At 30.8% G+C, this 25283-nt stretch overlaps 2 protein-coding genes and 1 pseudogene across 2 annotated transcripts; 1 reads left to right on the top strand and 2 right to left on the bottom strand.

Moving 5' to 3' along the window:
* Positions 1-1825: 1825 nt before the first annotated feature.
* LOC113864327 lies at positions 1826-8673 on the top strand. The gene is made up of 5 exons (XM_027497922.1): positions 1826-2064; positions 2212-4708; positions 4916-6658; positions 7279-7534; positions 7618-8673. Exons 2-5 carry the CDS (start codon positions 2288-2290, stop codon positions 8193-8195), a joined length of 4998 nt encoding a protein of 1665 aa, XP_027353723.1. The 5' UTR covers positions 1826-2064; positions 2212-2287; the 3' UTR covers positions 8196-8673.
* A 6496-nt stretch (positions 8674-15169) lies between these two features.
* On the bottom strand, positions 15170-16741 carry LOC113864329 (annotated as a pseudogene).
* Positions 16742-21198: 4457 nt separating this feature from the next.
* On the bottom strand, positions 21199-22938 carry LOC113864328 (molybdate transporter 1-like). Its single transcript, XM_027497924.1, has one exon. It carries the CDS (start codon positions 22864-22866, stop codon positions 21427-21429), a length of 1440 nt encoding a protein of 479 aa, XP_027353725.1. The 5' UTR covers positions 22867-22938; the 3' UTR covers positions 21199-21426.
* Between the last annotated feature and the right edge of the window lie 2345 nt (positions 22939-25283).

The following is a 25283-nucleotide window of genomic DNA, read 5'->3' as shown; positions in this document are numbered from 1 at the left end:
AAATTTTTTGGAACCTGTCTTCCAATCAGCATTGAGCGAACCATATTGAACCATATTCATGATGGTTATGTTTTTCCTCTTAGCAACCCCATTCTGCTGGGAAGTGTAGGCAGCAATCAATTGTCTCCTTATGCCTTGGCTTCTACAAAATTCTTCAAACGCCTTGGAAGTAAATTCTCCTCCCCTATCTATTTGTAAGTAGGTAATGCTTTCTCCAGCCTCCTTTTTCACCAGTACTTTGAAACTTTTAAAGAAATAAAAAGTTTCTGATTTCTCACTCAAAAAATATTAAACAATAAATTTATTATTTTCTTAATTTCATTATTCTTATTAATAATAATTTTATTTTTTAAATCATAAAGTTTATTTTAAATATGTAATGTTTTAAATAAATTTGATGACATTATTATTATATTTTATAATTAATTTTTTTATGAATCTAATATTTTAAATTGTTTATAATTATTATATATTTTGTTCATATTTTAGTTTTTCTATAATATAATTGTAAATGTTGTTTTTATCAATAATCTTAACAAAAATATTCTATTTACTCTTTTGCAAAATTAAATGTTATTTTTACTACATCTAATATTATTTATTTCACAAATAATTTTTTTATTCCTTAATCTACCATCAAAATACAAGATTTATTATTTTTCACTATATTCCATTTATATTTTTTATTACCATATTTTTACTGTATTTTACATGGACTCGGATCAGTTCTGTATTTGGTTAAGCGAATTTTGGTAAAAAGTAATTTTGACTTAAGTTAAAAAAATTGCTTAAGCCAATTTCGCTTAAGCCAGAAAAATTTGCTTAAGCAAATTTAGAAAGAGTGACAAAAAAACTAGAAGAAAAAGAGAGAAAGGGAAGCCGAGAGGAAGATCAGAGATGAGGGTAAAAGTATGAGAGAAAGAGAGAGAAGGCTAAAAGAATGAAGGAAAAATGGTTAGATAATGATAGAAAGGGAGGGGGATGAATGGGGTGAAGGGAAAGGGAGGAGAGCTAGACGAGGAGAGAGGAGAGAGGAGAAAGGAGACTGGGTGAGTTGAAGGAAGAAGAAATGGAGAAGGGAAGGAAAGAAAGAGACTAAGTGAAAGAGAGAGAGGAAGGAAGTAACTGGATTGGAAGGAGAGGAGAAGAGAGAAAGCTGAAGTAAAAGGAAATATTTTTTTTCTATGTATTTTTACTTAAGTGAATCCCTAAATCCTAAGTTTTAAAGCAAATTTAAATTCCCTTAAGTAAAAATATATAGAAAAAAAAGATGATACAATGTATTTTCTAAATTCGTTTAAGCAAAATTTTTTTAGCTTAAGCAAAAATTACTTTTTACTAAAATTTGGTTAAGCAAAATTTGGTTAAGCAAAATTTTTTCGCTCAAGTAAATGAAAAATTGCAAGCTATCAATGTCCATTTCGACACGTGATTATTTTATTAGTTTGGTCCCATTGTGAGCACTATGATAAGTTACCACATCATCGTAACTGTCGTCCGTGACACGTGACATTTTAATCCCATACAGAGAAATTATTTTTTAACACCCAATTTCAGTAATTTTACTTTTAAATTTACCTCATATGGCAAAAAAAAAACCCAAGTAGCATAACGTATTCAATCGTAGCCATCCATATCATCATCGCGTCTTCAGAAGAATTTATTCGCGCCTTGCTAATTGTGGACCTCGCGCACAGGATCATTACCCGCGCAATAAATTCACCGTACAATGCCACGTGTCGAATCAGATCAACGTTTCGTGTCTTCGAGCTATTTTTCCTATCCCATTTGTAATTTTGGTACTATTTTTCAATCTAAAAACCCTTACTCACTCGGCAAACCGAAAGAAACCCTAGTTCTCTTGCGTCTCTCGCGGTTTTGAAAAGAGAACAAGGAAAATTAGGGAAATCGAGCTTATCGGTGAAATTACTTTCTAAATTGACGATTACATTAGGGTTTTAAATCGCAGAGATGAGATTCAAACCCTAATTCATGATTCGTGATCGTGATTGAGATCGTCGTGTTTTGGGGCGAAATCGGCTGTTTCGTGTGGTGTCTGCTGAGGTATGTGATTTTGTCATAATTTCGTGGCTGATCTGTGTGGTGTTGTTTAGTGCAATTAGCCTAATGCATGGGGAAAATGGGCGTGATCTTGGTTTTTGGTTTGATTGAGGGATTATTTGTAATTTTTTCATTTTATTGGTGTTACAGATCTGGGATAAAGCGTACAGACATGTATGATGGAATGTGAACATTGGAGAATTTTGGTCTGTTCTGTTTATTGTACATGGAAGATAGAGGAGAGAACTCTCATGGTGCTGCAATTCCCAAAAAATCGAGATCTTTGGATCTGAAGAGTTTATATAAATCTAAAGTGACAAAAGAGACTCCAAAGAAGAACTTAAAGAGGAAAGGTAGTCATCCTAGGGGTGGTGATGAAAAAAGGAACAAGAAAAAGAAAACTAGAAAGGAAGTGTCTCTTAGTAGCTTAGAAAATGCTGATGGTGGCATCAAGAAGTTTGTTGACGAAGAATGTCAAAAGGGGTCTGTTTCTGCTAGACAGGATCTGTGTGAACAGAAGTTGGAGGTGAAGCAGGGATTGAGTAGCAGTACTGGGCTTATTAGAGGATCATTAAGTCTTGATGACAATCTTCACATTCCAAAACGAAGGAGGAATTTTGTGAGGCGGAAGAAATTTGATGTTAGTCAAGTTCCAAAACGGGCTGGGCAGCCTAGTTGTATAAGTGGACATGGTGATCAGATACCTAAGTTGAGTAGTGATGATTCAGACAGGAGGATTGAGTCTTCAGAGATTAAACAGAAGGGAGATTTTGATGAGTTCAAGAAAAGTAGGAGTAATGATTCAAATTCAGTTCAGCATTTCAACCCTCAATCTGTTGCAAATAGTGGCGATTCCTCTTTACAGAAGTCAAAAAGGAAGGATAGGAAGCAAAAGGCTTTGGCTCTCGATAGAAATAGGGTTACCAAGGACGCTAATTCTCTGGTTGATGGTGGTAAAATATCTGATTATGCAAGGGAAGATGATGAGGAGAATCTTGAAGAGAATGCAGCAAGGATGTTGTCTTCGCGATTTGATCCAAACTATGCTGGGGTTTGTTCAAGCAGTAAGCCTCCGACATTGCCATCATCAAATGGTTTGTCCTTTTTACTCTCTTCTAGTCGAAATATTGTTAGTTGTGGGTCAAAGTCTCCATCAGGTTCAGAATCAGCATCAGTTGATACTGCTGGTAGAGTCTTAAGGCCAAGGAAACAATACAATGACAAGGGTAACTCCAGGAAGAGGCGACATTTTTATGAAATTTCATTAGGTGATTTAGATGAATATTGGATACTGAACCAGAGAATCAAGGTTTTTTGGCCTTTGGACCAAAGTTGGTATGATGGCCTTGTCGATGATTATAACAAAGAAACAAAGTGTCATCATATCAAATATGATGATCGAGAAGAAGAATGGATTAATCTTCAAACTGAGAGGTTCAAACTCTTGTTACTTCCAAGTGAAGTTCCTGGAAAAGCAGGGGGGAAAAGAGCAGTAAGGAAAAATAGAAGTTCTGATCATAAAAGAGGGAGCTCATCGAGGAAAGAAAGGCAAATAGGAGATGTGATTACTGAGGATGATCACTGCAGTGAGAGCTGTATGGACACAGAACCTATAATCTCCTGGTTGGCTCGATCTTCTCATCGGTTTAAATCATCTGCTTTTCATGCTGCTAAGAAACAAAAAACTTCTGTTACACTTCCAAGTACAACTTCATCATTGTCATGTGATGAACCTGTAAAAGTACAGGGATGCTTAGCTGAGAGTTCCCTGAGGGAGGGTAAAAGTAGCCCTTCCAGAGATTCTGTATCACAATATCAATTAGGTGATGACTTTGGGAAGAAGTCCCCATTGCAAAGCTCCAATCGCCCTAAAGATGACAAACAGCCTATTGTCTATTTTAGAAGGCGGTTTCGCAAGCCAACTTCAACATCACATCATATTTGTGAAGATAAACATGTTAACATAAGTGCATCTTGTTCTATTTCCTCCAATCATGTGGTTGGTGGGCTTGTGGATGTAAAAGAATCAAATGATGGGAGGGTTGAGACAGAGGGGCCATTGTTCTTCACATACAACGCAGGAGTATCTAAAATTTTTTTGGACATGGAGTCAGCGGCGTTCAAGTTTGACTTAAACTATCCAATTCAGTTGGTGCTGAATGACTCATTTAAATCAGAGAATTTGTGGTTGCTCCATGCCGTTCTGCTACTTCAATATGGTACAGTTACGACCTTGTGGCCAACAATTCATTTGGAGATGCTTTTTGTTGATAATGTGGTTGGGCTAAGGTTCCTATTATTTGAAGGCTGCTTGAAGCTGGCTGCAGCCCTTGTCTTTTGTATCCTTAGGATATTTCATCAACCTGGTGACCAGGGGAAGTATATTGACTTCCAGTTGCCCTTTACATCTATCAGATTCAGGTTTTCAAGTATTTATGGCATTAAGAAACCTCTTGTATTTGCATTTTACAATTTCTCCAGAGTGAAAAATTCAAAATGGATGTACTTAGACTCAAAGGTTAAGAGACATTGCTTAATCAGTAAGCAGCTCCATCTCTCTGAATGCACATATGATAACATCCAGGCACTTCAAAATCAGTCCAGTGAGTGTCCAATTACTTCCATCAGTGGCAATCCCTTAGTCAAGGTACTTTCTCCGATTTTTCTGTTTCCTGATTGGTAACTCCATATCATTCACCTCATCTCATGAATGTATTGCTATATTTAAATTTTGTATCGTGTCAAAGCTTCCTGCGAATTTCAAGGTGATTTGTGTTTTTTTTTTTTTTTTTTTTTTTTTTTTTTTTTTTGTGTGTGTGTGTGTGTGTGTGTGTCAAATTTTGCGACTTTGCAGGAACAGGTCATGCAGAAGAGGATTAGGCCGGGGATTAATATTATGGGTGTTTCCAGAGAATTTTCTAAGGTTGATACTAGTCAGCCTTCTGATGCTGGCAAGAGGAAGGTTCCCCTGTTTTCACTTTCTTTTGCTGCTGCACCTACATTTTTTCTTAGTTTGCATCTTAAGTTGCTGATGGAAAAGTCAGTAGCTCATATAAGCTTTTGTGATAATGCACTAGTAGATGATCAGGAAGACTCTGGTCTGATGACAGATGACTGCTCTAGCATTGATGATTACTCTAACAGGAATGGAGAGGTTAATGTGAAGAAAAATATGATGGATTTTTCGATGGATGCTGTGTGTGATGGATTGGCTTGTGCTGAGTCAGATTTGTTAATTGGTCCATCTAATTGTGAAGGTCGAATTATTTCTCAAAATTACCAGAATAATGATCTTAGTGCTGATGAAATTTCTGGATCCAACGGTTTTGAGAGGCCTGGCTCTGTTCAGTTGCCGGAGTGGCAATCACATCATTCTGACCACTCTTTTCCTTCAAATTCTTTAACCCATAAGATTAAAGAAGATGATGGTTCCCATTCTTTCCTGTCTGATCTAAGTGTCCAAATTCCTTCAGCTGATCAATTTGAGAAACCTGGTGATGGTGATCTGCATGATGCTCAACACACTTCAGATTTTTCTTGGAATACAAATGGAGGTGTCATTCGCAGCCCAAATCCAACTGCTCCTAGAAGTTCTTGGCATCGGAATAGAAGTAATTCCTCATCATTTGGATCCCAGTCACATGGGTGGTCTGATGTGAAGGCTGATTCCCTTCACAACGGTTTTGGCAATGGACCTAAGAAGCCACGAACACAAGTATCTTATTCAGTGCCTTTTGCTGGGTATGATTATAATTCAAAGCAGAGAAGCCATTATCCGAGACAGAGAGGGTTGCCTCACAAGCGAATCAGAAAGGCTAATGAGAAGAAGTTATTGGATGTTGCTAGGGGTCCTGAAAAGAACTTGGAGTCCTTATCTTGTGATGCAAATGTGTTGATTACCCATGGTGATAAGGGGTGGAGAGAATCTGGTGCCAGAGTTGTACTAGAACTGTTTGACCATAATGAGTGGAAACTCTCTATAAAACTTGCAGGAATTACCAGGTATACTTACAAAGCACATCAGTTTCTGCAGACTGGATCAACAAATCGTTACACTCATGCTATGATGTGGAAAGGAGGGAAGGATTGGATCTTAGAATTTCCTGATCGGAGCCAGTGGGCTGTTTTCAAGGAGATGCATGAGGAATGCTACAACCAGAACATCCGTGCTGCTTCAGTTAAAAATATACCCATTCCTGGTGTTGTCTTGATAGAAGAAAATTATGATAATGAATCTGAAGCTACTTTTGTTCGGAGCTCTAAGTATTTCCAACAAGTTGAAACAGATGTAGGGATGGCTTTGAATCCGTTGCATGTCCTGTATGACATGGATAGCGATGATGAACAGTGGATTTTGACTATGCGAAATTCTGTAAAGGACAATGATTGCTTGAATGGGATCTCAGATGAGGTGTTTGAGAAGGCAATGGACATGTTTGAGAAGGCTGCATATGCTCAGCAGCGTGATCAGTTTACACCTTCTGAAATAGAGGAACTAACAGTTGATGTTGGGCCCTTCTGTGTTACCAAAATCATTTATGAACATTGGCAGAAGAAAAGGCAGAAGAAGGAAATGCCTTTAATACGGCATTTGCAGGTACTGTCTAAATAAGCCATCTAATTCATGATATTGTCATTCAAGTTTAGGAATGTCACTTATCCTGGTACTGTGTTCAATGACATATAAAACGATATACTATCTTTTTATACAGATATTTGGGAAGGGGGGAGGGGAGTGAGTTAATATTGTGGCAGAGGATAGATATTTACAGATTTACTTATTTAGCTTGGTTACACCTAACAATCAGCAATTTTGAAGGCCCGCCAAATATAATTCTAAGTGTTTTGAGCTGTTGCTAAGTCTTGCACAACATTTGTTGCTAAGTGAAAACCATGCATGCCTCTTATCTAGATTTCTGCCTACTGATTGAGATTTATTCAACTCATAAAAGTAGCTGTCTCCAATTCTAGAAAATCATTTGCAATGAAATATTATTATTACCAGATGATCCGGTTCCAATCATTATCTGTTGTCCTGTAATCTGTTTGTATATAACAATTATGGGTGTGATTTTGCAATTGATTGGCTTAAAGTATGTTGTGTGATTTTCCTTTTATTTCTTTTCAAGATTGTCTGTTTTCTTTTAGGCAGCTGATATTTAGAATTGGTTATTATTTGATTGGACTTTTACCTCTAATCTTTTATGTTCTGTTCAGCCACCTCTATGGGAAAGATATCAACATGAATTGAGAGAGTGGGAAGTAGCCATGACCAAGAATAATATTCCTGTTTCTAATGGTTGCCTGAACAAGATTGTGACTTTGGAGAAGCCGGCCATGTTTGCTTTCTGTTTGAAACCAAGGGGTTTGGAAGTACCGAACAAGGGATCAAAACAACGATCACAAAAGAAAATTTCAGTCTCAGGGCATTCAAGCAGTATTTTATATGAACAGGATGGATTCCACCCTTTTGGTGAGTATTTGATTTAATAGCCTGATTTATAACATTTTTTGAACAAATTATGAACTTCTTACATTTGACTGTCGTGAACTCAGGAAGAAGACTTAATGGACTGGCATATGGTGACGAGAAGTTTGCATACCCAGGGCATAATTATGATTCTGTGTATGATTCCCCATTGCCTCAGACCTCCCCTGCATTCTCACCACGGGATGGTGGCAGCATGGGATACTATTCTATAAACAACAACAGTTATGATAGAAATCATGTCCCCAAATATAACAGAAGCAAGTCAAGGAAATTTGGCTCATCTGTGTTTCATAATGATTCGCCAACGTCTTCCTATAGTCAGCAGAGAGTTTCACGGTCAGGAAAGAGAAATGGGGATGGTAGGTGGAATATGGGCTATTATGACTTGTCAGGTCACCGGCAGTACCTGTGGGATGGTCCACCAAGACACGGTACTGAACAATTAGATGGTCCCAACCTTGATGAGTTTAGAACGCGCGATGCCTCGTGTGCCGCTGAGCATGCGCGTAACATGGCGAAATTGAAAAGAGAGAGAGCTCAGAGATTGTTTTATAGAGCGGATGTAGCAATTCACAAGGCTATGGTTGCTCTTATGATTGCTGAAGCAATGAAAGCTTCTGAGGATTCAAATGGTGATGGGTAGATAAGACATTAGACATGAATATCTGACTCTGATAAACTTAATGGATCCTTCGACTTTGCAACTGAGCTGCATGGGCTTGGGAGTGAGTTTGCTAGACAAAGCTTCTGGTATGACTTTGTCAAGGGTTGTGATGACCTTTTGTCGTCATTCGGATATTCCATACTGAAAATAAGCATTGAGAGCTGAATTAAGTGGGACGGAGGAGATTTTGTTACTTCAAAATGCAACTCTTTTGCACTGTTCACCGGCACCCTCTCCAGCTTGAGATCTGCCTAGTATGGATCTATGGAATTTTGGCAACCTATATATTTGTACAGATTTTTTTTTCTCCCTTTACCCCCCTTCTTTCTTTTCCCCCTTAACCTCAGTTTCAAATGTTAAATATAAAAATAGAAATCGGCCAAATAATTATACAACACCACCTTGAATGGAATTACAGTTCATTATTTATGTCATGGATCTGCGCATGGTTCGCAAGATAACACTTGTGGTTTCTGGGATAATAACCCGTCGAGCGTAATTTCTCCTATTGCTAGCGCAAGAAAATTCTTGGTGCAATATTGTAATTACATTAAGTTTTATTCTTTAACTAAAATTAAAATTTTATTTGTGTTATTTATGAAATAAAAGTTAATATATATTATCAAGATAAGATTTTAATTTTAATTAAAAAATAATAGTAGTTAACTTTTTCCCTTCTTACCATGGCTTGCTAGATTTTATTGGAAATAAACCTTGAGAATTTCATGGGAATTACCTGAGTTTAGTTAATATGATATTTGTTAATAGTAAAATCATTAAATTATTTATTATCTGGTAAGCGTATAAAAAGATGTCTCTCATCTTCCAACCCTTGGGAAAAAAGAGACAAAAAGAGATTAGTGTTTGTATAAGTTATTTAATTGAATAAATAACTTTACTTTAAATAAATTAATAAAATTTTGCGTCTGAAAAAATTAATATAATATTTTTAACTTATTAATTTTTACAAAATAGAGTAATTTATGTAGTAGAGTTTTGCATAAACTCGTAAATAAATGTTGCACATATATGGTCAATTAAAATTGATGAATGATAAGGAGAGAAGAGAAAGATGAATAGTGACGTCAATTATGAGTTACGTGTGGAAGTGTGTAGGGCACGTCACACTGCCCGGTTCACTGATGTCTCGGTGAGAAGAGAAGAGTAATCCCTTTGGTTTTTGGGATGCATGTTTTAGGTTAGAAGTAAAAAGTTTGTAGTTTATTGATTTTGTCAATAAGTTAAACAAGTTATTTAATGAAATATAAAATAAAAAGATTCGTAATTTTTAAAGGTTAATTGTTGAAAAGGGTACTTGATGCAGTTTTTAGCTTTTAGAAATTAATTATCAATAAAAAAGATATAGTGTTCTCTTAAGATATAATATTTTTGCGGTATCTTTTTGTGCAATGTGATGGTAACTTATTGTATGTAATGGTAGTCTTGATCAATTTCTATTTGTGTGTCATTCATTTAACAAATTAAAACTATTTTTTGACGAGTTAATATTTTACCCGCATGATATTATGGACTTTTTTTTTTAATGAAAATCATGGTTAGAAATTTGATTGTCGATAATTGTCCTAAATTGTTCAAATATCTAAAATCAATTGTTCAAATATCAATTAGGATACGTTGATGGATATAGTGCCTGAGATAAGATTTCATATATTCAATAAATAAGATACTTGTTACACCTGAATAAAATTAATATAATTTATATACGGGATAAAATTTCTTATATTGATATAAGCCTAAAAATATTTATATTTAATTTAAGTTTTTATTTAAATCACATCTAAAAGCGAGTAATAAATTATAACAGGTTAAATATAAGTTAAATAAAATATTTAAATTAAATGTAAAAATTTTTAGATTTATATTAATTTTAAAAAATCCTTCTTCTACATATACATGTATAGTTGATGTTATTAAATTAAAATTAACATTTTATCTTAATAACTATTGTTTTCTTTTTTCTCTTTTCCTAAATGTTTAAGTTGTAATATAAATTATACAAATCTTTTGTACGATTATCATTTATTTTAAAAATTTGGAAATTAGTTCAAAGCATATGACAACACAAAATCAATACCACAAGAATTTGTAGTGCAACCATTTTTTATAACTATTTTCTTTTGTCATTAGCCTCAAACTTTTTTTGATTTAGTATCCTATATACATTTGTTCCACTTTCAATTGAAAAAAAAAAAAAAAAACATATTCCAGAGTCAATTATGCCCCAAAGAAGAAATTGTTGTTTATGATCAAATGTATGTTTGGTGACATGATAATGAAAAAACAAATATACCCACTTTTTTAATAGTAATTTTTTTTTTTTTACAGGCAAAACATATATTATTAGAAAGAATTTAAGGAACACTCAAAACTCATGTACACAGAGAAAAAATCTAATGCTTATTCAAGAAAATAAAAAGCAAAAACATACTTATACAAATTTAAGACGAATGTAATTTCGTAGGTTCAAATACTAATTAGCTAATAAAATAACTTCTCCTTTACTAACAAGTGATAGTCATTTTTAAGACTTCAGAATAATAGAATTTAAGATTTTCCTCTCATCCAAAACACCATTGAAAAACATAATTATATTTTTATGTAACCACAAAGACTACACTATACTTTCGAAAATAATTAATAAACATATATATTCTCTTTTACTACAATCATTACTAATCCAAGAAAATAAGTGAGTCCATAAATCTGAAAGTAAAACCAGTGAAAATCTAAATCAACTTGCAGTAAAGTACTAGATTTGAGATGAAACTAAGCACGTTAAAAATAAATGAGTTGAAAGTTCCTCTAAATTATGACAGAAACAACAAGTTATATCATCAATTTGAACACCACAATCAATCAGCAAACCTTTACAAGAAAATGCATTTAACAACAATTGTCAAGTAAATACCAGACACTTAAGAGGGACTTTCCCTCTTCATAGCCTTTGTAAGGCGTCTGCCGTACATTGATTTATACTATCAAAACTAGCAAAAAGTTTAAATAGTCATGAATATACAGATTGCATTAAATAACAACTTGAAGAATCTATCTTTCATACTCATTTATCTTTTTGTAGTACTTTAATAAAAACTCTATCTACAAGCTCCAACAAAAGATTAAAGTTTAAGATCTCATGTTGAAAAACTCCTCTTCACCAACTAACATCTCAAACACATTGATCTACACTATTAGAACTAGCAAAAAAATTTAAATAATCATGAATATGCAGATTGCATTGAATAACAATTTGAAGAATCTATCTTTCATACCCATTTATCTTTTTGTAGTACCTTAATAAAAACTCCATCAACGAGCTCCAACAAAAGATTAAAGTTTAAGATTTCATGTTGAAAAACTCCTCTTCACCAACTAACATCTCAAACACACCTAGTGCCACCATGAAAACTATTCTCTAATACACAAGATTCAACATTCTTCGCCACCGCAAACAATTGCAAAAATGTCTCACACAATCATATTTGAGAAACGAGTCATGTTACATTGTAACGGGTCACATTAAATATATAGGAAAGAAAGAAACTAATATGTTTGAAAAATGAGTCATGTTCTAACCTGGGTCATGAAAATCCACATCTTAAGACAGTATAGTAGAGTCGAGTGGTAACTTACAAAATTTTAAGTAATTATACTGAAGAAAATATCCTTAATTCTTTTTACTTTTAAGATTTTTAATTTCTTCTAACCTATTTACTTTTCTTAGAAGTGAAACTAACACAAATTAATAACGATCTAGAGTAAAAGACATGTTTTACTCTAATAAGTGTAGATGGGTCATGTTACAATAGACAGTTCAAAATGTTGCAAACAATTGTTTTAAGAGTTGATAAGAATGAGAAATACTTGACCCTGAAAAGAAAAATATTAACAATACACTTTTATTGTATTCTTTTAATTAACACACTTTTATTTGATGAAATTCATGTAAATTTATTAAATTAGATAAATTTTACTTCTTATAGAGCCAGTCATTCATGATTTTTAATTAATAATAAAAAGTATATGTTAAAACAAAGCCTGTAAAAAATATGTTGCTATTTTTTTTTCAAGAGTTCAAAGAACCCAAACCATATAACATGTCAATATTACATTGCACTTCAACTAAAGATCATATTTGAGATTGGAGTCTTTCTTTGAAGACTTATTCAATTACATATAAATCACATTTTGTTGATTGATTGCATAACTTGGGTGGGCATTAATTTCTTCTTTACCCTTCCTTTTATATATTGTGTTTTATCCTGTTATTTTTTTTTAATCTTCGCACTTTTTTACGAAAAGTGGGTGAACATAACTCTAGGGTAGTAATCTAGCTGAGTGGAAGATAAACTATGCGAATTTTTTAAAGCGAGTATGGGCATGTTTTGTGGTTAATCTTTCATTCCCAACCATATCTGTCGAAGCATATCACAAGGTCTTAATCTTTATTCTTATTCTTCACCATCACCAGTTCACCATGCCAAAGGGCATTAATTTTGGTGAGAGAATTGGTGAAAGCAAAAAGGGTTATTCTTGGCCATTGACATCTAATAATTAATATAAATAATTATTTTTATGTTTGTATTAACATCAATCTTTAAAATTTTTAAGCATATATTAACATTTTATTTATTTTAACAGTTTTGTTAATCTCAATTTAAGACTGAATTTAAGTATTTAAAAGTAATATTTTTTATTAAAAAAATTCATCACAATAAGTATTTTAAAAAATTATTACTTTCAAATGCTTAATTCACCCTAAAAATTTAGATTAATAAATTGTATTTTAAATTATCTTTATAGTTAAGGGATGAATCAAATAGTTGGAAAAGAGAAAGGGATTAACACTGTTAGTAATCGTAAGTTCCTTTTTATTGGGCGAATCGTGAAAGTTGGAAATGGCGTCATACCATCTTTTATTGGATAAAAATTTCTGTAGGCAGGTTAATCAAGGACTAAAGCCCTTGTCAAACTATAATCATTTAAGCATCAAATCTTCATATTTATTCGAAAAGTTGATATCATTAGCTCAGAGTAGAAATTAAAGCTGTTCTTTTTCTTGTTTCCTGCCATTGAAGAAGTGATTTTACCCAGCGACATCAATCATGTACATGTATATGAACACATACGCAATCAAGTGAACACACCCAAAAGTATTAGAAAGGATTACATTTTATGTACCATTAAAATTGAAATATTTTTAAATTTCTTTTTCATATTTAAAATACATGTATAAAAAATAAATTAAAATAGTATATAATATTATATACAATATAATTTTCTAATAATTCAACGTTACTTTTTAAGAAAGGATTATGCAAATGAAGCATTAACTTTTATAGATACTGAAAAGTACATGTTATCAAGGTTCATGTAAGCAGGCATAGGGAACAGAAGCTGCAACAGCTGAAGGATATTCTACACTATAATCACCAGAACCCCAAATACGCCATTCAATATCCAACTATTGAGAAAATAATATATTTTTTCCTTTAATATATCCTTCAATTTAGAAAGTTGATAAAGAAAAATTATTAAACAGTGTATGTTTAAATTTGACACCGAATGTTAATAATCCTAACTCTCTCTCTCTCTCTCTCTCTCTCTCTCTCTCTCTCTCTCTCTCTATATATATATATATATATATATATATATATATATTAGTTCTTTCTCAGTTATTTTCATTTTTTCAAAAAAAATAAAAATTAAAGAGAATACAAGGTTATTCAGACCCCTTAAAAAACAATGTAACAAATTAAATGTGCGAATATTCCCAAAAAAAAAAACACTTTTAGAATACAGCTTCATATAACAAGAAATACCCTTTCAAACAGATAAAAGGATTGTTACAGCAGTCCTAGCTGGAATCTAGCATTTAACATACCCTCTAGAAATTAGCCAACCCTAGCTTGAGTGAACATAATTTATCTTCTTTTATCATTACATGTTGGGTTGATTTTTATTTTTATTCTTTAACTCTCCCCTGTCACTTGACTAATTAAAAGGAGTGCTTTATGGTGGTGTGCCTGAATAGGCCGGTGAATAATTAGGTATATATATTGTTAGTGCTAATTAAATTGGTGGAGCAAAGAGAGGCTCAAGTTATGCCTCTTTGGATAATCACTATCATAGAAATGCAAGAAACACATTCTATAAAAAAAATTATCAATTTATTAAATAAATATTTTAATTTCTTAAAATATATAATAATAATAATAAAAAAATTATAAAGAGTACGTTTTGTTTTGGTAGAAATAGAACCACCAAAACAAAACTTGCAAAACCGTTCTTATGAGTGTTTACATCAGAAAACACTAGATTAAGCGATAAAAAGCAATAATATCTGTATATATTATTTCTTGGATAAAATTTGTTTCTGTAGTCAGGCTGTGGACTTGCCTTTGTCAAACCATAATCATTCAAACATCAAATCTTCGTATTTTATTCGAAAAGTTGATAATTGATATCATGAATTTGCTCAGAATGGAAATATATTCTTTTTTTGTTCTTCGTTGCTGACATAAAGCCAATAATTAAGTCAATACAATCAGAACACCTTTATAAGTCGTGTTAGTTTGAGTTTTTTTTTTTAATATTTAAAGATGTAATTAAAAATATAATCAATATATAGAAAAATCTACAAAAATTAATGTTTTTATTCAAAAACTAAAAAAAATAAAATAATCACTTTTTGTTCAAGACAAACAGACCCTTAAATTTTATTTCAGGTATACAGTAGAAACTCTTTAAATTAATACTCAATAAATTAATAAACTTTCTAAAATAATAAATTTATCCGGTCCCGACTTGGGCCAATATAAAAAATTGAAAAACTCGATAAAATAATAAGATAATAATTTTTCGGGAGATCCTTTTATAATTTTCGGTCCCAAGAAAATCATAAATTAATAATTCATAGAAACTGAAAAAATATATTACACTCTATTAAAATATGATTCAATAGTTGTCTGTTTTCCTTTAAAGTTCAAGTCTATTTGGAGCTCATTTCTAACTTTTCTTATTGCATCCAATAGCTCAGGTGTTGTATTTTTGTATTGTATCATAAAGTTGTGAAGAGTGTTCGACGCCATAAGTGCTTCCTTTCGCGTAACAGGCTCCAAAGACACTGTATCATCTTCGTCGTCATCCTCTGCATTGTTCTCAATGATAGTACCCACAATATCTTCTAAACTCTGAACCTCCAAACATGCTTCATTTTCACCTGGGTAGTTCATTAGATTGTCGATATCCATCTTATTACGATAGCCACATTGATTGATCATAGTCTCGAGGTCTTTAGTTTCTTCATCAAAAGTGGATTCATCCAAATTTCTTGCAACGTCACTATCTGAACAAATTTTACAATGTCGGAAGCAATTCGCTATTGTTTCTTTTCGAACATCTATCGTCCAAGCTGGGATTGCCAAATTGATAGCATCAAGGACAATTATCTTCCCTGGATCAGATTGTCCTACCTCATAACCTTCCAATATTTTGCGGTAAAACCTTCTACGGTAATGCATCTTGAAAGCTCTTATTATCCCAGCATCGCAAGGTTGAATCTTTGATGTCATGTTGGGTGGCAATAAGAACAACTCAACGTTTCTTAGCCCTTCAATATTTCTTGGATGTGCTGGACAATTATCCACCACAAGTAGAACTCTTCTACCATGCATCATTTGGTCAAATGAACAAACATATTCATCAAAAAGTACACTAGTCATCCATGCTTTTTTGTTAGCTTGATACTGACAATTCAAGCTATTCATGTTGACATTCTTGAAGCAACGAGGCTTTGCATATTTCTCAATAATCCATAGAGGGATTTTTTCAGAGCCATCTTCATTGCAACAAATAACTACCGTCAACCTTTCTTTATCTTGTTTTCTTCCTTCAAGTTGTTTTGTTGCCAGTGAATGATCAGCTTGTAGCCTATAAAACAACTCAGTTTCATCCATATTGAAAACATCTTTCATAGGGAACTGATCAATTTTCTCTCGAATCGATACCAATTTCTGCTTTATGTCTTGTATATCAACAGACCCACTCTCGCCAAAATGACGAAATGACTTTATGCCATGTCGGTGCTTGAATTTCCCAAGCCATCCTATAGAGAAGTTAAAATCTGAATCATCATGAGGGTACACGAGTTTCATTGTATCTCTTGCCTTCTGCAAAATTAATTTTTCTGTGATATTCACATGTTCTTGATGCTGGAGAAACCACTCATAAACAACATTCTCCATGTCAGGATATTTTGCTGGTTTGTGTCTTTTGATCTCTGCTCTTCCCTTTTCTATTTTAGCAAAGAGATAGTCATCTGACCGCTTAAGTGTGTTTGATATTGTTCCTTGACTAACTTTCAACTGAAATTTTTCCTCAAGCCATATCTACAAGTCTTTTTGTGTGCTTGCAGGATTATCTCTCTTATACTCACACAACTCCTTACGTATTTGATCTGACATAGTTGATTTTGTAACACCTTTTAGATGAGAAGCCATCTTGTGAGATATGGTTTGAATACTCTAACACATTCATGTAATTTATATATGCCAAACTTGCTTAAGAATACATTGAACACATTTGTTCCTCTTGTTTACATTTACTGTACTTCAAAGGTCATTATTGATTTCCAATGCATACATAGTGTAGTTACTAATTTACTGTACGTTGAGTCCCAAGGTTCGCTGCAACGTAATTCTAAGAGGCATAGATTAATTTGCCTTTTTGTTTGGTATGTACAGTATAATTACTTAAAAACTCTTTAAATTAATAATTATTAATTTATCGATAAATTAATAACTCTCTAAATTAATAAATTTCTCCGATCCTGACATTATTAATTTAAAGAGTTTCTACTGTACATAAACAGTAAGTTCAATAGTTTCAAGCATGTACTGCTTACGAGCCAAATCTATCATCATAAATATTAATGATCTATTATCAACCCTGTATTGTTTACAAATATCTTAACAGCTGCTACATTTTCAAAGTTAATAAAATGTTATTTAATGTCAATAATTTCAATATAGATTAAATTAGTATTTCAACAGTGCAATGCACTAGATTTTGATAAAAAAAATAACAATTATTGATGAACAAAATTTATTAAAAAAAGATTTTTATAATTACATATCATTAATATGTATAAACTAACTAAACATTTCAAAATTTTATTTAAAATTTTATCGTAAACAACATCAGTAATTGTATTTGAAAAAATATTTCCTCTATTACATATTAGAATCTTAAGACGTTTTTTTACTTTTAACTCAAGAGATAACCATATATAATTGTTCATTGTAAAAAATGGACTTTAGCAAATATAAACCAATATTAGACAAAGTTTGACTTTGACTTTTATTTATGATCATTGCAAAACTTAATGCAATTAAAAATTGTTTCCTACGACACATATCATCTTTACAAGCTTCCTTCGAATTTTCAATTCTATTAACTCTTCCCATGATATCTAGATAGTATTAAAATATTTATCAATGGCCTCACAAAAGTATATGAATATTAAAAGCACTATTTGTCACAATATTCTAAGTATCTAAAAAGAAATGACATACCAACCAAATGAGATAAAGGTAAACCAAAATTGATGAATAGACATCAATAGGCTCACAAAGACGAATGGAAGTTGTAGACTGAAAGTTGATCTTGAAAGTGTGCCTAGTGTAACGGTAATCTCTCACGTTTTGTCCCCTTCTAAAGTTACTTAAAATATAAAGTTCATCTTCACGAAACATATCTTTAAACTGATTTAGAAATATTTTCCTTATAGATGCTTGAATTTGACCTACGAGTGAGGTTGTTAAGAAAAATAAATTAGTTTAAAAAATTATTATTACCCACTATAAAATGATGACTAATTCAATAGTAATATAATTCACATGAACATCTAGCAAAACTATTTCAACAGAAGCAATATCATGTTCATTATCATATCTAGTCATATTTCATTTGTGAATTACCCGTTCCTTATTTTTCTATATTGATTTGAGTGGAATAATGTCGAAAATCTTATCCAAATTAGGAGTCATCTTTTTACGATCAAAGGAGTGTCAAAATTATTTACCAAATTAACTTTCAATCATTAAAATCTTAAAGGACAATGAAGAACATAACTAATTGTTAGTGTTTAAAAAAAAAGAAGAAAGCAAACTAGTACTATAAAATATATGAAGTATAAAATAAAAGGATAAAATCATGAACTACTTTGGATATTATTATGATTTCAAAATAGAATTTGAGTCAATTAGTACAAATAAGCAAATAGAAATAAAATAGGAGATAGAAAAAGCATAAAATTCTATAAAAATACTTGGCAAACCTCTTAGATTCACTTGAAAGCTGTGAAGAAGGTTTGCAGTAATTACCCATCAAGTGTAAACACATTATTTCAGATAAACAGATAAATATTGATCATTTAAGAACAAAGTGTGCAAACTGACTTTACAATATTACAATTAAGTTAAAATATTTAGATATTGTTCTTATGATTTTTTTATTAATTTTAATTATTATAAGTGCTATTAGTGTGGGTGTGACTATTATTTTATAACAGAATATATAAATATAGTCATAAAAAAATATAGAAAATACTATAATAATAATTTTATATTATTATTATTGTTTAATATAAAATATGATTTAATATTTAATTTAAATTATTTTTTGTTATTATAAATTTTTTAAAAAGAATTATAGGACATGCTATAATAATTAGTAAATATTATTATTAATCTTGTTTAAAGTATTTTATTTTGATTAAATTTTAATTCTAATTTTATCTCTAATCATGTACTGTTAAAGTAATTATAGAAAAAAATTTCTTTATCAAGCCTAATTAAGAAGTATATAATATAAAATTTAATTTAATATTTAATTTATTTATTTAAATTATTTTATTGTATCTTTAATTTAAAATTATTTTTATCATTAGAAAGTTTTAAAAAACAATACTAAATATTATTCTATAATTTTATTATTTTATAGTAGAATATATGAATATAGTCATCAAAGAAATAATAAAATATATTAAATAATAATTTTATATTATTATTCTTATTTTATATAAAATATGATTTAATATTTAGTTTAAATTAATTTTTTATTTAAATTATTTTATTATATCTCTATTTTAATATTTTTTTATTTTTAGAAAATTTTCAAAAAAAATAAAATACTAACTATTACTTTATAATTTTGTTGAACAATTTTTTTTAACTTTGTTGTATCTCTAAATCAAAGATTTTTTTATTATTAAAATGTTTTCAACTGATAGTTAGAGAAATTAATGTAATTAAATCAATTTACCCATTTACTATTAATAAAATTAAAAATAAAATATATTGTAGAATATATTATTTTTAAAAAATCTTAAAAAAATATTATGCCAGTGTACAAAGGTGCATTAGGTTTAGTATATTATATAGATATATCAACTTTAATACAATATAAAATAAATTAATAAAATAAAATATAAAACATAGTAAATAGTTTTACATTTCAAAATAAATAAATAAAATTAGAAAAACTTTAAAATTTATTTGAATTAAATTTAAAACGCCCAGTACGTCTTAAAATTTGTTTTAAATCTAGGGGATGCAAAAATCAAATTGTGCTTACAAAGATGGTAGTCAATTTTCTTTTTTAAACTTTGTTTCATTTTGTAATGAAAAACAAACAGACCAAATATATGTTAGGTCAACTGTATATATGTCCCACTATGTATGACTCGGACTAATATATTTTTGTATTATATCTTAAAGGTGAATTTAGATAAGCAATTTAATCAAGCATAATTATTAAATTTTTATTACAAGAGGGTTTATAATATATAAATAATTATAAATATAATGAAATAAGTTAAAAATATTTGTTTTAGTTAATTATAATAAAATGTCTCTTGAAATAAAAAATTTCAAAAAATATTTTTTTATGTTTTTTAAATGTTTCCTTAGAATTAATCTGTCTTAAATTTATGGTTTCGAGACATGAATTATTAAACTGAGAATCTAAGTCGTGATTTACTCTAAAGTCTAGCTTAGTGACTACTATTTTACTTAAAAATATACTTAAAAACTAAATTGTGGAAAAATCAGTTTTTTTTATGATTTATTATTTGAAAAAGTAAATTTAAAATTTACTAAATTAGTGGGAGTAGAGAAAAGTAATAAATTTATATACAACATTGCTATACGGTGTAAAAAATCTGAGCACGAATTTATACAATTTCAAAAGAAATAATTGTTTATTGGTTAAAAAATAAGTTAAAGAAATAAATCAGAAATTGGACAGAATGCAGCTATATAATTTTGTATGTTGTCGTCCAGAAAGAATTCGTCCCATCCATTATTTTTCATTTGTATCTGAAAAAGAGTAACTGTGTTTCTCTATTGATCGAGTTTTGCAAAATTTCCCAAACAAGAAGTGACATAAAAATCGAGAAAATAGTATAAAATGAAATGACAAATAACATAATTTAGAAAAAAATCAAAAAGAAAAATGTTATAAAAAAGTAGTGTGAAAATTTATAATAATCATAAAGTTGATAAAAATAGCTATCCAACTCGCATGGATTAGTACAATTCAAGCTTTGGAATTTGTTGGGCTGTAACCAAAAATAAATTTTTTATTCGGGCTTCAAAATAAAATTTAAATTTAATCCAAATTCACATTTTATACTTAAAATTAATAAAAAAAATAAAAATAAATACAATAAAAAATTCAAAATCAATTCCAACTTAAAAGTGAAAACACAAATTGATAATTCAATGGACTTGTTGGGGGCCATTCCGAATCATTTTTGACTTCTCTACTCTGCATAATAATAATAATAACTCAGAAAAAAGGATTCCGTAACCAAAAGCAATTTCTTTGGTATTGACAGTGACACTACGTACGTACACGTTATCAATGATCATGTAGCCATGTATATATGCGGGCACACAGAATAAGAACCAGAACAACTTCATACTACACACCTTACATACAAATAAGACATAAGAGTGAAGCTCAATAATTCAGCATCAAATGCCAGAACTATGAGAAAACGACCCCCGAAAAGGAAACTTGTGACACAATTATTGTAAGCCACACATATAAACGACTAGTATTTATACTACAATTAAAACACTGATATTAGAAGCAAGCAATAACATCACAGATAGATATTTTTCCTTCATACTTGTTCAGTGCTTTCAATTTCATTCTTCCAAACAGCAGAAAGAGGCTTAGAATTTGTCATATTCCTTAGCTTAAGAAGCATGAAAACAATCATTCCACACAAGAAGCCAAGAGCAGCACTTGAACCCACAAGCGACACCGCAGTACAAATGAGCATAACAAACGAATCTTCCTTACTATTCATGTCCCTAGAAGCCATAGCTAGTTCAACCCCTGCAAACAATAGCAACACCCCTAAGATCCCCACAGGAAACTCATTGAAAAAGTGAGCCAAAGAAGTGCCCAACACCAACCCCAACACCAATTTAGCCGCACCAAGAAGTGCAACACACCCTCCACTCCTTCCTCCAAACTTGTATTGCCCCGCTAACCCACCAGCCCCATGACAACATGGCATGCACCCAAACCACCCTCCAACAAGATTCATCAACCCTACTGTCACAGACAGCGAGGTAACTGAAAAATCCCTCCCTGGAAATAGATCAGATGATAGCTTGCAAACAGCTATAACCGAGTTCAAAATTGACAAAGGAAGTTGTGGAACTGTCCCCTTTATAAACCCTTGCTTCCATGCTTCTCTAGACATTTTCACGACGTCAATAGAAGATGGTCCAAATTTAATTTCATGAATCACACTAGGCCTTCTTATAAAAGCCAAAACCACACCCAACACAAACACTATAAAAGCTGAAGGAAGTGAGAAAATAACCTTCCTCATTCTCTTCTTTTTCCTTTCTTCAACTTCAACACTGCTACTGTTACTACCACTACTAGTTTCTACGCTATGATCCTCACCAGCACCGTTCACAACAACTATAAAACAAACGCATATAATGGCCAAAACCAACCCATCAAACCCAAACCAGTGTCTTCCATCCAAAGACTTAGACTTCGGCAAGTCCTGAACCTTCCTCACGTATTTGACCGCGGTCAACGTGAAGGACAAGCCTTGAGCAAGTTGAATGCCTCTTACAACACCCAAAGGAATGAGCTTGTAAACGAGCTGCATCAACCCGGTGGCACCCAAGACGAGCAAGGTGGCTCCGGTCAAGATGCCAGAGGCCATGATCTCCGGCACGGAAAAGGAGGGGTCAGAGAGGGCGACGGCGGCGATGGACTTCATGGGCTGAACGGGCATGGGGACACCGTAGATGGCACCGGTGATAATGTTGTAGAAGCCAGTGAAAATCAATGTGGTTCCTAGGTTAAGGTTTTTGGCTAAGGTTAGCGCTAAAACTATGGGTATGTATGTGCCTAGGTCACCCATGGCGCCGTTAAGTTCGGTCCATGTTGAACGCAGTAATAGGTTGCGTTTTACTTTTTGAACAGTGGAGAAGCTTGGTTCGGAAAGAAGAGAGGTAGGGTTGGGTTGGGGAACTTCGGGGTCTTGGTTTTGAATTGAAATCGGAGGAGGGTTGGGAATGGTTGGTGCCATGGAATTCAATTGAATTGAAGAGGTTTAGCTTTGGATTTTGGTTTGGGACACTTGCTAGTGTATATGGGGGAGTGGCGCAGGCATGTAAATGGCAATTAGTTCAGTATTTATAGGGGTAGTAGGAAAACTCAACGTGGGGACCAACCTTTTACTTAAAATTGTATTAATTTTTTATTAAATTAATAATTTTTAACGTGCATCTAAAAATATATGTTAAAAAAATTAATGAATAGGATTTTTTATAAATTTTTTTAATATATATGATTATTAATGCGTTAAATTTATAATAGTTTGTAATTTTTAAAATTTGATTAGTTTTAATCTTTAAACTTAATTTAAGTGAAAACATTTGTCAATAAAATATAAATATGTATATATATATAATTTCTTTATCTTAATAAATTAAATATTTATTTATCATAGATAAGATAAGGTACTATCATTCAACATATGTTTTAAAAAATTAATTAATTTTTTCTCTGACCGTTCGTTTCCTTGGGAATTGGGATTGAAATTTACTGTTGAATAATTAAGACACCCAGCCACTGATTTGACTTCTGTGCAGTGCTGTATCTTTAAAGGAATTTTAATATGTAAATAGCGTTGTTAGATATTTAAGAGTATTGATTAAAATAATAATAGAAGAAAATAATTTCATTAAATTTGTATTAATATATTTAAAATTAAATAAATTATATATTAATAAAATTTTATTTATTATTAATAATATTTTTAAATCATTTGTTAGTATTTTTCAAAAATATATTTCTTCTTAGATGAATTAATTTAAAATTAATTTTTGTTGTTGGATAAACTATATTAATGAAGATAGAAAATTATTTTTAAATTCAATCTTAACTTAAATTTTATGTGAAAATTCTTAATCTAAAATTTAAACTTTTTATATTGATTTTTAATTAATAAAATATCATCTCTTTGATTATATTTTATTTAATATAACAAAATATTCATTACACTGCACATACACTATTAAATTAAAACAAAGTTAAGGAAAATTTCTATGCAGTTTAAACAAATATTTTTATGAAAATTTAAAATCTGTGTGTATATCAATATTGCCTTATGTAAAATTGGACAATAGCTATCAACGCCGATTAAATTTAAAGGACAACATAAATATTAGATGACTAAAACATTTGATGAACTCATTTTCTGACTTGAGGCAGTGCTATAATTATCATGAACTGCTTCTAGGTATTTTTAATTGGTCTTGTGATGATTTAGCAATCTTTACTCATTCATTCATAACTTAAGCTAAAAAATAAGTTTAAGATGCCAATTTTTTTACTATAAAATTTATGTTTAAATATTTTTAAATCACAAAATTTCAGTTATCATTTCTGTTTTATTTAATATTTGTTTTTTAATCAGGATTAGTTCTTTTGAAATTGAGTTTGAATAATAAATATATTGTTCATTTGTGTATAACTTGAGTTATACATATCTTTCAATGTTAGATTTGTTTCATTTGAAATATGAGACATAGCAGACTCAGACTTTGTTTATAAGGCAGAAATTTATTATATATTACTATTTTTATTAATTTTAATAAATTATTTATTTTATTGTAAAAAATGTTATAAATAGTGCTTGATAATGGATGATCAAAATAAGATAAGATAACCTAACTTTTCATTGGAAAATTTTAAAATAAATGTAGTAATTAAAATGGTGATATTTTCCTCCAAATTCTCAACTCAAAATGGTGAGCTTTAAAGTGAAAAAAAGAAAGAGAGAAAGGGAGCAGAGTAGAGAAATAAAGAGAAAGCTAACACAAACATGGAAAAAAATCAGGAAGTAAAAAAGGAAGCAATACAAGATTAATTACAATATTTTATTTTTTAATATTGGATAAAAATCAAAGCTAAATTTTATAAATATCAAAATTTATCCTTTGATTTTTTTCTAATAACAAAACAAAATGTATTATAATATTTTGTAAAAAATATCTTTATAGTAAAATATAAATTTTTTATTTAATCTAATAAAAAATTACTTTTCCTTGTTTTCTTGACATAAATAAATTTAAAATAAGATTATTTGTTCTTGCTCTTATGTATTTACATCACATTTTTTTTCTACTCAACTTTTTTTTACTTTTTCTTCACTTTGAAAACAAATAACAATGTCACCAACTAAACCAGCCACTTACCATTGTCTGATGTTCATAGAGATTACTTGCAACGTTATCATCAATGCAATAATGTCCAATCGAAGCACAAAATATTGCTTATTTCCACTGTGGCCATGGATCTCATGTAGTGACTGATGACCATCTTACTTACATCCATGATTATATTGAATAATTATCTTTCTCATTGACCTATTTGTCACATCTATCTCAACCATCACCACCTTGCAAGGCAGAGTACACTAGCTATCATAAATATCAAAGC

The sequence above is a fragment of the Abrus precatorius genome, unplaced genomic scaffold, assembly GCF_003935025.1.
Source record: "Abrus precatorius isolate BTA unplaced genomic scaffold, Abrus_2018 Scaffold4, whole genome shotgun sequence".
Classification (NCBI taxonomy): Eukaryota; Viridiplantae; Streptophyta; class Magnoliopsida; order Fabales; family Fabaceae; genus Abrus; species Abrus precatorius.
The sequence above is the reverse complement of the archived record's forward strand: the minus strand, read 5'-3'. Positions and strand labels throughout refer to the sequence as shown.